A 13125-nucleotide genomic window follows, 5' to 3' on the forward strand; every position below is an offset into this window, starting at 1 on the left:
AGTTTTTTGTAAATGATTTAGTTCAAGGAAGCTCAAAGCTGCCAGAAAAATAATTATTTGTGAGAGTTTCACTGATTTCGGAAATATTGTAAAAGATCAATGACTCATCTATAAGTTTTTTAGTCCAAGTACCTAATAAAAAATTTCTTAATTAGAACCAATTGATGTATTAAACCAAAGTTTTAATAATTGGTTTAAATGGCATGAAATTCAGTTCTCTTAAACAAACTCTAAAATTTGATTAATGAATGATTTGTTTAGATTATTATATATATATATATATATATAAAGTTAGAGAATTAACTTTATTGTACTATACTATAAATATTCTTAACTTGAAGAAAATCACTATTTCGAAAAGTTTGTCTTCTTTAATAGTTGTAGAACTTGTATATATTTCACACACAAAAAAACCTAATATCCGTAAAAAAAAAATAGATTACAGCATTGTCATTTAACAATTTTACTTTTTGCTTGATAAAAGCAAGGAGGCGGTAAAAATAGGTTTTATGAGAAGTAAATTTTTTGCTTTCCGTGAATAAGAATTAATTTTGAATATAAAATCATATTATACACACACACACAGACCATTTAAATAAAATTAATCTTTTTTAATTTACTTTCAAAAACATTTTAAATAATCATATGTTTATAGCATTATCATCTCTTTCTAAATTATTTTTTAAAAGGACTTCCAAAATTATTTTTGTTTACCATCAATTCGTTTAAAAATTGCTTAACTAAAACAATCGTACCTTTACTCGACTATATAATATGTGCTTGATTTTACGGTGAGAGTTTTGCATTAAACTTACTTTAACAATAAAAACATTCAAACATAAATTATTTTATTTCAAAAACAGTTTTTATCACAATAAATTTTATAAAATCAATTTATATAAGTAGTTTTCACGATATCGGGTTTCTGAAAAAATAGAAAAAGAAAGTCGCGTTTGAGGAATTGAAAGGCGTAAGTTGCGGCGAAAATTTGAGTTTGATGCCTTCGCATTTGTGATCAGGACGCCATAAGGATGTGCTTATCTTTGTATTGCTTTCGTTTTCGCACCGAAAAGAGGAAAAAATGCTTATGATATTGTCACAACAAGGTTCAGTATCTATTTAGTTTGCTTTTATAAGTCATTGATTACGATGTATCTGTTCCCTAACAAAAACTATTTATTAATGGCGAAATATCAGGCCATATTTTCCCCAGTGAACCCAATTCTCCATTTGATCCGGAATGCAAACAAAGAAAAGATTCCAAGGTGCAATGAAAGACCAAGTCACGCAAGGAATTAAGTATCTAATAAAGTGAGATTATAGTGGGGGATGCCCTCACGCCCGACAGGAATTATTAATTTCATAGCTAGTTAAAACAAAATGAATTCATGAAAATACCACAATACCTCACCCAAACAAAAAGGGAATAAAGTGGAAGACTCGAGAAGAAATTGTCTCATTAGCACATTTACCTTTTTTTTTCTTTCTTTTTGGTGTACCTCGAAAAATTTCCTTTATCTATACATGAAGTTTTTATTTTCAGTTTAAAATTGATTATAAATCTATTTTTTTTTTTTACATAGATTACAAGTATTTTCTATTGAAACTCAAATTTGAAATAAGTGATTACAGTATAACTATGGCATACTAATTATACTTAATAAAAATTTTAAATTATAAAAAAACATAATGAATCATCTATATTTTAAAAGAACAAAATTGATATTTAAAAAAGTGTATTTTGGGCCAAATCTCTACATAATTTACATAAACTTAACGATTTAGCACGTCAACACTCAACAACGTGTAACTCTATCCGTCTAAGGGCTTTCTCCATCAAATATCCGCTATATAAAGTCAAATTCAACAACTAGTTATTATATCTCTCACATTTTTCACTTCTACTAATTAACTTGAGCGTAAAAGTCCTCACAAGTCAAATTCAACAACTAGATATGATGACCTCTTGCTCTGCTACCGGAAAACCATAGCTCCCTCAAGGTTGCAGTTTCACCCACCGAAAGCAATATGTATGATTAACTTGGAAAAAAATTGTGAAAAATGACATGTGACATTATAAGAGATTTGATTGTACATTACAATTTAAAAAATATTCTTAAATTTTAAATTACATATATTTGCATATACTCATCTATGCTGTAAATTTTAATTGATTCCACGAATCTGGTAATGGTATGCACTATTTCCGTCAGAGTCGAGAAACTTTCATTGTTTCTATTTCGTTTTTTAAAACAAAAACAAGGCACCGACGCGCGTTGGAGATTGGAGATTTGAGGACGTGTTTCCACAATGGTCAAAGGGTTTAGACAAAAGCCATTTTAGGGTTTTCTTAGTATAGAAGATTATTTTAGATTATAGATATATCGACTTTTAATTTAATTTTAGTTTCAATTATTAAATATTTATATAAAAATTAAAAAGTCATTAACATAAAAAAATTGATTTACTAATATTTATAACTAATTAAAATAAATATCATGAATTTAATTAAACTACAATAATAATTTAAAAGGTTTTTTACACTACCATGTGATCACATTTTTATCCAATAGGATAAGGTCTAAACAATGAGGCCCAAATTGTTTTACTTATAGCACTTTTATCGTTATAACTAAGGGAGAATGTATAGTTTTTTTTAATATGTATATATAGAGAGAGAGAGAGAGTCTCATTTCTTTCTAACAGTTACTTCCCTTGTATAAATATTTCTTTTCCTTTTTAGTGTTACTCTCATTCTTTCTTTCTTCAACATTAATAACTAGCTTATTCAATTTGGTAACTTATCACAGTACACAACAATCATTCACCGTCCTTTTTATATATAAAAAAAGTTAAACAGATAATTGTTATTACAGATTTTAATTTTATTATAAGAAATACGAATAAAATGAAATTATTATAACGGTAAGTTATATATTTAATAACACTAACTTAACCACTCTTAATTCTAAATGCCACTATTTTCCTATTATATATATATACTGTCCCCGAGCAAAAATTACTCTAATAACTAGTTATTTAAAGCTGTGTACATCAATTTACATGGAAAACAAACAAATATATTGTTAACACAAATTTCAAAATAAAATAAGAATATGAAATAAATTTAGTGATTATATATATAAAAATAAATCTACAATTCCTATAACTAAGAAAAAAAAATATAGTCAATGTTTTCTTCTAAAAGCACGAGGGTGTATTTATGTCGTTAATCGTAAATCAATAGTTTACGTTTTTCTTTTTCCGTGTAAACAAAATGAATGGTTTATTGTGGTTGTAGATTTGTGGTTCTGGAAAAATAGAACGAATAAATAAATAGATTATACATAGGACAAAACCCCACAAAGGTTTTCCTGGATCTCGTGTCTCCAGTTAAGTGGGCATGCTTTCGGCGGAAAAAGCTTACTGTCTCCTTTTATTGCGAATTTTCTCTTCAAAATTACAGTGGAAAAAGATTACTCAGTAAGCTAAGTTATATTCATGCACCGCGAAAAAAATAGTTTAATGAAAAACTCAAAGTTGATAGGTTAAAATTTGGGATGTCAATAAATTATTAAATCACAACTATTATGGATGGAAATATCTATTTTCACTAGCAAACTCTTGGCAGAAGGGAACAAGTGACTACTGTGCTAGATAGAAGGATAGATCTACTATGTCCCACAACAGGGACACCGACTAATACTAGTATTAAGGAGGGCTGACACTCCAGGTCCATCATTGATTACACCAAGATTCATAGTTCCCCACATCTAAAATAAAGTATGCTTACACGCACATCAAATGTCATGGATTTTGGGTAAAGGCTTCACTTAATATGGGTCTCAAATCTTATGAGATTAAATTCCAAGTTGACAAATCCAGGGGCTACATCTCAACCAGTCTCTCACTAGCCTAAGCCCAAGTCCAAGCTTGCAATTGCTCTATGCACCTTAAAACTTTAATATAACACCCTCTTATCCTTCTCCCCTTTTCCCTGGCTCACTCTCTTCTCCTCTCCCTCTTGACTGCCTGCTTGCCGTCACTGGTGGATGCACCTTATAAGGTGTGGGAGGCTGGGAGCAATTGTCTCCACAAGTGTTTTTTTTTTATTATTTGTATTTGTTTTAGAAAAAATTGCCCCCCATAAAAATTTAGGTAGTCCCTTATAAGATATTATTTAGAATGAATTAAAAATCTAAGAAATAAAAAAAGAGAAAATTTGATATTATTTTTACTACTTTATCCTTTTTAATTTTTTTTAAATATTAACAATGAAATAATCATAGAAGATTTTTAAAGTATAAAAATGTTATAAATTAGTTCTTGTCCCCACTAAAAAAGATTTATGGATCCACCACCACTAATCCATTCCCCTTGCACCTCTACATCGCTGCCACAATCTTCTTGCCTTTGGATTTAGGTTTTTGAGATATGGTTTCATAATTTTTGATTGAATAATTTAGAATACATTTATATTTTAGATTATTTAACCTAAAATATATCTGTATGTATTATGGATTACTAAATTTATAATGCATATAAATGTGTTCCGCATTACTCAATATGGAATACATTTTCCATGATACATACAGAAATAAGGAAATTTGACAATAGGTTATGTGATCCAAAAAGTAGAAGAAATCTCAAAAGTATTGACCTGTAACATGAGCAATAAACCATGTCAAAATTTGCTATACTAGAAAATAATGGACTAGTTGATAAGATTGATCGCACACCAATCACTCGTTTTAGAAAAAATACTACAAACAAGGGAGATCTTAATGAATAACTTAATGTTAATGACAAGCCAATAATAAAACTCGTTGACGAGATGGTGTTGAGTAGGAAGAGCTTACATTTTAGTTCACAGTATTAGATAGAAACCATCGTCCATCTAACAAGTACTTTGGTTTGGAGTACATCTACTTTGCTAACGAGAAAGGAAAATAAAGTTTTGACGAAGCTCAAACTCATACAAATTAAATAAAGTCCAAGTGATGGAAACCATGAAACGAAATATAGATTAAGGAAAAATAATTTCCTTGCAGAAAAATGATACTTACGATCTTATGAAACTTTTTGAAGGCAAAGGAGACTTGCAGAACAAGGGAGTTTTGGAGCTTAAGAAATACAATGCCAAGTTTTTGAAGTATAAAACTTGTATAGTCATAAAAGGTTTATAGTCATAGAAGGTCCGGGACAAAAGCAAAGCGTAAGTTTTGATGAAATCTTTTTTCATAAAAATGAGTTTTATTTGAGTTATATCTGGACTAGTCAAGACACGAGAAAACACGATAACAACGATTGAATTGTGTTTTTAATAATTTTTTTAAAAAATTTATTTAGTTAAGAATGTCCTTTTAAAATATGATGTAAATAAAAGTTTTTTTAAGCACATATATTCTTAAAACTTTTTTAAGTTTTTAGAAACTTGCTAAGACACTTTAATTAATATATAAAAGGGATAGTGAGTTGGTAAAACAAAAGGCATAGTAAGAGATAAAAATACATGTGTTTACATAGATTTCAATCTTTTATGATTGATGAAATTTCATGTAACTATGAAAATATGCACATGAAGATACTATTAAAGGGATTTAATGCTAAGGAATTGGATGAAGTCTATTATACTGAAATATGAACTTCCAATACCTGTTTGAAATACGTTGAACCACAATGGTATGCAGAGGATGAACATCGACGGATTCTAATTCTTAACTACTTTTACAATCGATTAAAAATAATAAACTAGTTCATTTTGTTGTAATTTTTATTTTCTTCAACATATATGACAATTACACCATATTTGTGTTTTCTTGGTATCAATTTTGGTAAATTTAAGGTACTTACACTAGTTCTTAGAAAGAACAATGCCCTGCTCATCAGGTTTGTTACTTTTGGATCAATACACTGACTGAGATATAATATTAATTAAATATTTTATAGCACAAATGAGTTCCAAAAATGATCAAGATTAAAAATTATAAAATTCTTAAAGTGAAAATTATTCTTACTTGATACATACATTTGAAAATGTTAAAAGTAAAATAAGTGTTTGGTTTTGAAAAAAATTAAATTATAAGCAAAACTTTATTGAATATTTTTTTCAATAAATTTGAGATAATAATAAAAGAGTATCTTGAAAGTAGTGTGTTTTTAATATTATTTTCTTCTATAATTGGGGGTTAATAGTGTAGGGAAATAGATAAAAGAGAGAAACTCAAAATGTGATAAGTTATATGAGAAAAAGGAAAAAGAAAAAATTCAATGTCATCCATATATAAACGAGGAAATGGAAGTACGGTGAAAAGTAAAGAGAATTAGCAGTGTTATTGGTGGGTTTAGGAAGTACTAACAGGAAATGGCTGTGATCCCGTGTCACTGTTACCGTTCCGTCGGATCCGACAAACCCTACCTCTCTGGTCAGAGTCTCCGCCGTTGCGCTCCTTCCCCCGCCGTCTCCGTTTCATTTCGACGCCGAATATCATGCGTCGCCTCTTCCGCTGTCGCTCGTAAGCCTACTCTACTCTTCCTTATCCATTTCCGATTCTTAACACTTTCACATTCCCACTCTATTTTCAATTTTCAACTTCAACTTCCATGTCATCTAATTCGTATTGCATATTTAAATTGCATCGGATTAGGGTTTAAGAAATGCAATGTGCTTTCTGTGAGATGATTGATGTTTATAATCTGTTAAGCTCTAAGTGTATTTGTCTAATGCACTAGTTGAGACTTGAGAAGCATTATCGATTTAATTTCTAGATGCATGTTTTGGGGTTTGAAGAAGTGACAAACAGGTTTGACTTCTGACTTCGATTCTTTTGTTCTGCAGAGAAAGTTGGGCTGAAAGATTTTCTTCACTTGGATGATTTTGATAAGGATACTATTTTGAAGATGTTGGACCGGGCCCTTGAGGTCAAGGCATTGCTGAAGTCAGGGGACAGGTCATTTCGGCCTTTTGAGGGGAAGACAATGGCAATGATATTTACAAAGCCGTCCATGAGAACACGTGTTTCGTTCGAGACTGGCTTTACATTGTTAGGTGGCCATGCTATATATTTAGGACCCGATGACATCCAAATGGGCAAGCGAGAGGAGACTCGTGACATTGCTCGTGTTTTGTCTCGCTATAATGACATCATTATGGCTCGTGTTTTTGCTCATAAGGTATGCTGGTGACCGGTGAATGTGACTTACTTTATTTCATTTGGCCATTGGACTACAGTTACTCATGTTTATGGTTAGTGAAGAATTATCTCTGCCTCTAATATTTGTGGCATGTGCCATTGGCAATGTATAATGTTGGATTACATGTAATGCTAACATGAGACCTTGAGGTGAATTAACTATTTTTTATTATTAACATCCCCACAGCCGTGAACTAATTTCTAATTTTCATATCTATTAAAATTTTAATGCACTTAGTATCACAATGATAGAAGCTGCTTTGCATTTGTGTGCTTTGTCATCTCATTGGTTTGGGAGGAATTTTTATGTGTTCAATCATTATGACAGAAAACGAAAAATGAGCACTTTTGGGTTACCATTTTTTTTGTGTTAAAAAAACTGTAGGACATACTTGATCTTGCAAAATATGCTACTGTGCCAGTCATCAATGGGTTGACAGACTACAACCATCCCTGCCAGATAATGGCTGATGCCCTTACCATGGTTGAGCACATAGGTCGGTTTGAAGGTACAAAGGTCAGGTTATGTTGTTTGTCTTGAAGATTTTGCTTCTTCCTAATTCGTGGTGGCATTCGTAAGGGAGTTGTTGTCTGACTGTTTTCTGCAATACAAATGTCAGGTGGTCTACATTGGAGATGGAAATAATATTGTTCACTCATGGTTGTTGATGGCATCTGTAATTCCCTTTCACTTCGTCTGTGCATGTCCAAAAGGATTTGAACCCGATGCAAAAACAGTTGAGAAGGCAAGGAAAGCTGGAATCAGCAAGATTGAGATAACCAATGATCCCAAAGAAGCTGTTAAAGGAGCTGATGTTGTGTATTCAGATGTCTGGGCCAGCATGGGGCAAAAGGAAGAAGCTGAATACCGTCGCCAAGTTTTTAAAGGATTTCAGGTACTTTACATAATATTTCTGTCATTATTTTCTTACAGCCATCTAATCAAATGGTACAGATGGGGTGGTTAGTGCAGAGATCATAGGTTGAATTTAAAAAAGAAAGATTGTTATTTGACAGTTGACGCAGTGATTATGCTATGTTGGAATGGTGGTTGAAATGATTTGACTTTTGTATGCACTTGCAAAGCAGAATAGGCTTGTAGCTCAACTGGCACTGGCCGAAGTCATAAAAGACGTGTTGGTTTGTTGCAAATTGTTGAATGTCAAATAACAAGATAATGATTATATAGTAGTAATTAAACTATTTAATTAGCAGTTCCGAGATTATATGGGGATAGACTCATTATATAACTATGTGGTCAGAATTGGACTAGATGTTAACAGATTGGAAGTGTACCAATTTTATCACAAGTAGTAAAGATTAAATTGGAAGTCCAAGTGTCGAATCTACAGGAACTTTGGTTATATTTTAGTGATGCAAACCATGATATCAGAATGCAATTATTATGTTGGAGCTTAACATGCCTTATTTGTCTAAGATGTATTATTTTAGATTTTTCTCTATCAATTTGGTGAATTTTTCCTACCCACATCTATTGAAATACTTGCCCCTGATTTCTCACGAGACAAACCTATTTATCTCCCTAATGTCTTTGTAAAGACTCAATAGATAAAATGCATGAAGTTCTAATTCTAGATGTTTGCTTTGATGCATGGACATAATGCAATCACTTTATGTCTAGCAATGATTTTATTAAGATACTCTTTCCTTTGAGTTCTATTAGAAATTAACCTCTCCCAAACAACTAATCCTTAAAACTGATGCATATAAGACCTTCCTTGTATTTCTATTAAGGATTACCTTCTCCCGAGCGACTAATCCTTAAAGATAATGCAATAATGAATGATACATGAAATTAAAATAAGAAAGGATAATAGAAAAGAGAACACCTGATTGCATTAATAGATATGAAACATTACAATATATTTGTTGATTTTTTAGGCCTGTTAGACCCTAATTAAGGGAGTTTAGCCTCTCATTGTCATGAGAGATTTTTACACTTTAGAAGATTGATGTGGATGGAAAAAGATGATGGATGATTAATAACTAGAAAAAAGAGAATGACTAAAGAGAGAGGGTCTCCCCTAAGGGATAGACCTCGTGTGTGGGTTGTTCTTTTCTTCTGCTTCCTACTCCTTTTATAGGCCTAAGGTAGCTTAATTTTCACGTGATCTCGCGCTTAGCGCGCCTTTGAACTTCTTCGTGGGTCTTTTTCGCGCTAAGCGTGTATTGCACGCTGAGTGAGAGTGCTCGCTGGACCTGTCTTGCGTGCTAAGTGAGTTTTTTAATTCTTCCAATTTTTCTTCAAGGCATTTTCTTCCAAATTTTGCATCAATTTTTCTCTAAAGCACTTGAAATTTTTTTCTTTTAACTTTTGCTACTAAAAAATTAAAGATATTAATTTCTTTATTGTTTCATTAAAAACAACAGTAAAATAAAGAAATTACAATCATTCTTAGCCAAAATTGACTATCAAATTAACTCAAATTTCACCGTTATCACTAGACCAGCGGTCAAACTTGGAACTAGACACCAAACTAGTTCATTTTAGCCTTGAAAACTGGTCTTGTGAAGAATTGTGTAAGGTTAAGCCAGTTCACGATGATTGATACCATGATGATGGGTAAAACTGGGCATAAGTTTAAAATTGGTTTGTGGAAAAAGAAATTATTTTTTAAAATTAAAAAATTTAATATCATGATGATTGATATAAATCTAGCCCATTATGATGGTTGATAGTTATATTAATTATAATTATTTAGTTTCTATTTGTAGTTGCTGATAGATATTATTGTATGCTGAACATTAATGTTATGACATATTTGATTTGATGTTTAATTTTGAATATTATATATGCCGAGGGAAGCTTAATTTTTAATATTATAGTTATAAATATTGTGATTTTTTTAATATTGCTTAATATATCACATTAAAAATAAAATAATAATATTGAATTATTATCAGTTCAATCATAGCTAAACCATTGAATCTTGAATCACACTACCTTTACTAATTTGTTCAATCTTAAAAACCTTGGTTGATATTGGTTTGTGAATGATATGCCACATGCTTATTGTTTACATGAGATTGCAATTGCATTTTGCAGGTGAACCAAAATCTTATGGATTTGGCCGGTTCAAAGGCATTTTTTATGCACTGCTTACCCGCGGAAAGAGGGGTGGAGGTGACTGACGAAGTTATTGAAGCTCCAAATTCAATAGTCTTCCCACAAGCTGAGAACCGAATGCATGCACAGAATGCTGTAATGCTTCATGTACTTGGCAAGTAATCTTGGAGACTGAGCATTATTAGCGTGCACTTGCAATACTTGGTTTTAGGCCTTCTGCTGGTGTATACACTTGCAACACTATGTTCGGTCTAGTAAGTTGGATTTTTGAGTTTTGTCGGTATTATTACTAGCAATCGTATAAAAATGCAGTGTTGGGTTTTCTTTTCTCTTTTGCTCTATCACAATGCCTCTCGTTTTTTATTCGAGTCCTTCAAAGTAAAAAGTGCAGTAGGTCTAGCATAAAGTAAAATTTTAATTAATTTTGAACTCACTTTAGAAATTACATATAAATATCTTGAATGTATATATTTTGTCCCTCCTAAGTTTGTATATTTGAACTTCTTGTCCTTAATTTTTTACTTCTTTCATGGTATTAAATATTAATTTTATTGTTTTGATTGATTGTCTTCCTCACTTAGGGTCCTAGATCTATCATTGTCTGTTCCAAGTCATGTAATACTTATATAAAATGTATAAATTCAAAAGAAAAATAGTAAACATAAATTTATTAAACTTGTGCGTCACAAAATATTCAAACAATAAAGTGTAAATTGATAACAATCTTATTTGTAAACTGAAAATGAATTTTTTTAAGTATTATGTGTATTTTTAAAATTAAGTATATTGATTTGTCAATTTTTTTCACGAGGTTATTATTGTAGAATGAAATATATCAAATATAATTTATTAAAGTGTCTTATTAAATATTTTCTTATAAATTATCTATTTTATATTTATTAACATTTAAATAAGAGAAAAAAAGAATAATATAAAAATGATTAACTTAATTTTAAAATCATTAAAAATATGAGTTTAATTTTATAGCACATAGTAATGGTTATGAAATAAATCAATAATGGTGTAAGTAATTTTTCACTCGCATAATTAACATAAAGTAAGAGAAAAAACATAATCAAACATTTGTTTTTTTTCCTTTTTAAGTCTGTTTTCTTATATTAAAAGTATAAACTCAAAAAGAATATAAAAATAATAAAATTAAGTGTACAATACTATATAATTATTAAAATTTGTTTATTTTATTTATTATTAATATAATTTTAATATGTAATAATTTTTAAATGTATTTATTATAAATATTAAAGTTCATTTTAAATTTGTTGGAACAATATACTTTTTACTAAATATAAATGATTTTAAAAATATTACTTTTAATTTTAATTATGTGATATTATTAAAGATTTCAATTGATTAATTTAATTTGATCATAAATTAAACATGTCATTATTATTATTATTATTATTATTATTATTATTATTATTATTATTATTATTATTATTATTATTATTTCAAGATGTGAGAACAATAAGACAACCAACAAAAGAAAGAAGTAAGATCCAATATTATTTTGGAAATAGTCATACTATCTCTTATTTTATTAATTTTTTCTCTGTTTATTCAATAAAAAATATTGAATCATAATTATATTTTATAAATATATATATATATATATATATATATATATATATATATATATATAAAAGATTAAATTTTAAAGATCAATAATTCCCCATTAAGGTTATCACGTTAACTCATATTAATGGTATTAAAATAAAGGTTACATAACTGCATTATATCAATGACTTTGTAAAATTAAAATTTTGATCAGACAACTCAAATCAAGTGTAATTTACTTTATATTTTTTTAATATAATAAATCAAATTGATCCAATTTTATTTCATATATATCAAGTTTTTATTGGATTCGATTAAATAACCTGCCAATATTAAATCCAATAAAGAAAAACGCATGCCAAGTGTTAAACACTTCCCATGATTTAATATTGGCGGGGAGAGACAATGTTGGAGGTGTAAAACCGGGTGAGAGTCGTGGAGACTGGAAAAGATAAACTCTTGTAAACTAGCAAGCAGATAAAATTGCATTGGATTCATATCTTGCCAGACTCATCGAGGTGTTCAACAACAACAAAAAACCACAATGTAAACCTCACATAAGTATAGAAGCCATGACATAGGTGTTAACACTGTCATTTAAACTAACAGTAAGAAATGAATAATAAAAGTTAATATAATAAGAATCAAAACAAAAGTAAAAATGAGTAATATATAAGACAGCACAAAAACTAAGGCAGGCATGGGCAGACCGTTTATCTGCATCTGCTTGTACATCCATTGCCAATTCTCCGATGTCACCTCACCACCAATGAAAATATCTCAAAACTTGAATAACCTCCATTCCTCCAAGTTGAGTACCGCATATCTCAACACCAACCACTGAAACGTAAATATATCAGCAACTAAGTTCACAGAGAACCTTTAGCTGATATATTATTAACGTGTTAGCAGAGACTGAATATATTTTCATACACATGAAGAAAACATCCAGTCCCCAAAATCTCATTGTACGGTTAGGCATGAATTGTTTGAAAAGGTCCAATCTTCTTACGGAGTCTAGAGAGGTCGACGGCACTGAATGTCATGTTGATTTTGATGGCATGCTGGGATTTGGATTTAATCTCCCTCAGTATGTATTCGAGTTCTTCAATTTGAACAGGACCCAGAATGAAGGGAATTCCAGTTATGGCTCCCATTTCAGTATGTATTATGTGTTCATCAAAACAAAAACAATTATTTTTAAATAAATTATCTTCTATCTATATCTGTAAATTAAATAAATTATTTTTTATAATAAGAATATCTTAC

General features: G+C 30.0%; 1 protein-coding gene across 1 annotated transcript; it reads left to right on the plus strand.

Annotated features, from left to right (window-relative positions):
- Positions 1–6207: 6207 nt before the first annotated feature.
- Positions 6208–10610, plus strand: LOC100796780 (ornithine carbamoyltransferase, chloroplastic). Its single transcript, XM_003527984.5, has 5 exons — positions 6208–6515; positions 6839–7173; positions 7579–7710; positions 7814–8089; positions 10261–10610. Exons 1-5 carry the CDS (start codon positions 6365–6367, stop codon positions 10441–10443), a joined length of 1077 nt encoding a protein of 358 aa, XP_003528032.1. The 5' UTR covers positions 6208–6364; the 3' UTR covers positions 10444–10610.
- The last annotated feature ends 2515 nt before the right edge of the window (positions 10611–13125 follow it).

Source organism: Glycine max, chromosome 6 (genome assembly GCF_000004515.6).
Source record: "Glycine max cultivar Williams 82 chromosome 6, Glycine_max_v4.0, whole genome shotgun sequence".
Classification (NCBI taxonomy): domain Eukaryota; kingdom Viridiplantae; phylum Streptophyta; class Magnoliopsida; order Fabales; family Fabaceae; genus Glycine; species Glycine max.

Excerpts from the sequence above, each read along its gene's own strand:
- LOC100796780 (XM_003527984.5), top strand. The coding sequence starts at position 6,365 with ATGGCTGTGATCCCGTGTCACTGTTACCGTTCCGTCGGATCCGACAAA. Across the intron at positions 6,516-6,838 it reads CGCCTCTTCCGCTGTCGCTC|AGAAAGTTGGGCTGAAAGAT; the intron begins GTAAGCCTACTC and ends TTTGTTCTGCAG. Across the intron at positions 7,174-7,578 it reads CTCGTGTTTTTGCTCATAAG|GACATACTTGATCTTGCAAA; the intron begins GTATGCTGGTGA and ends AAAAAACTGTAG.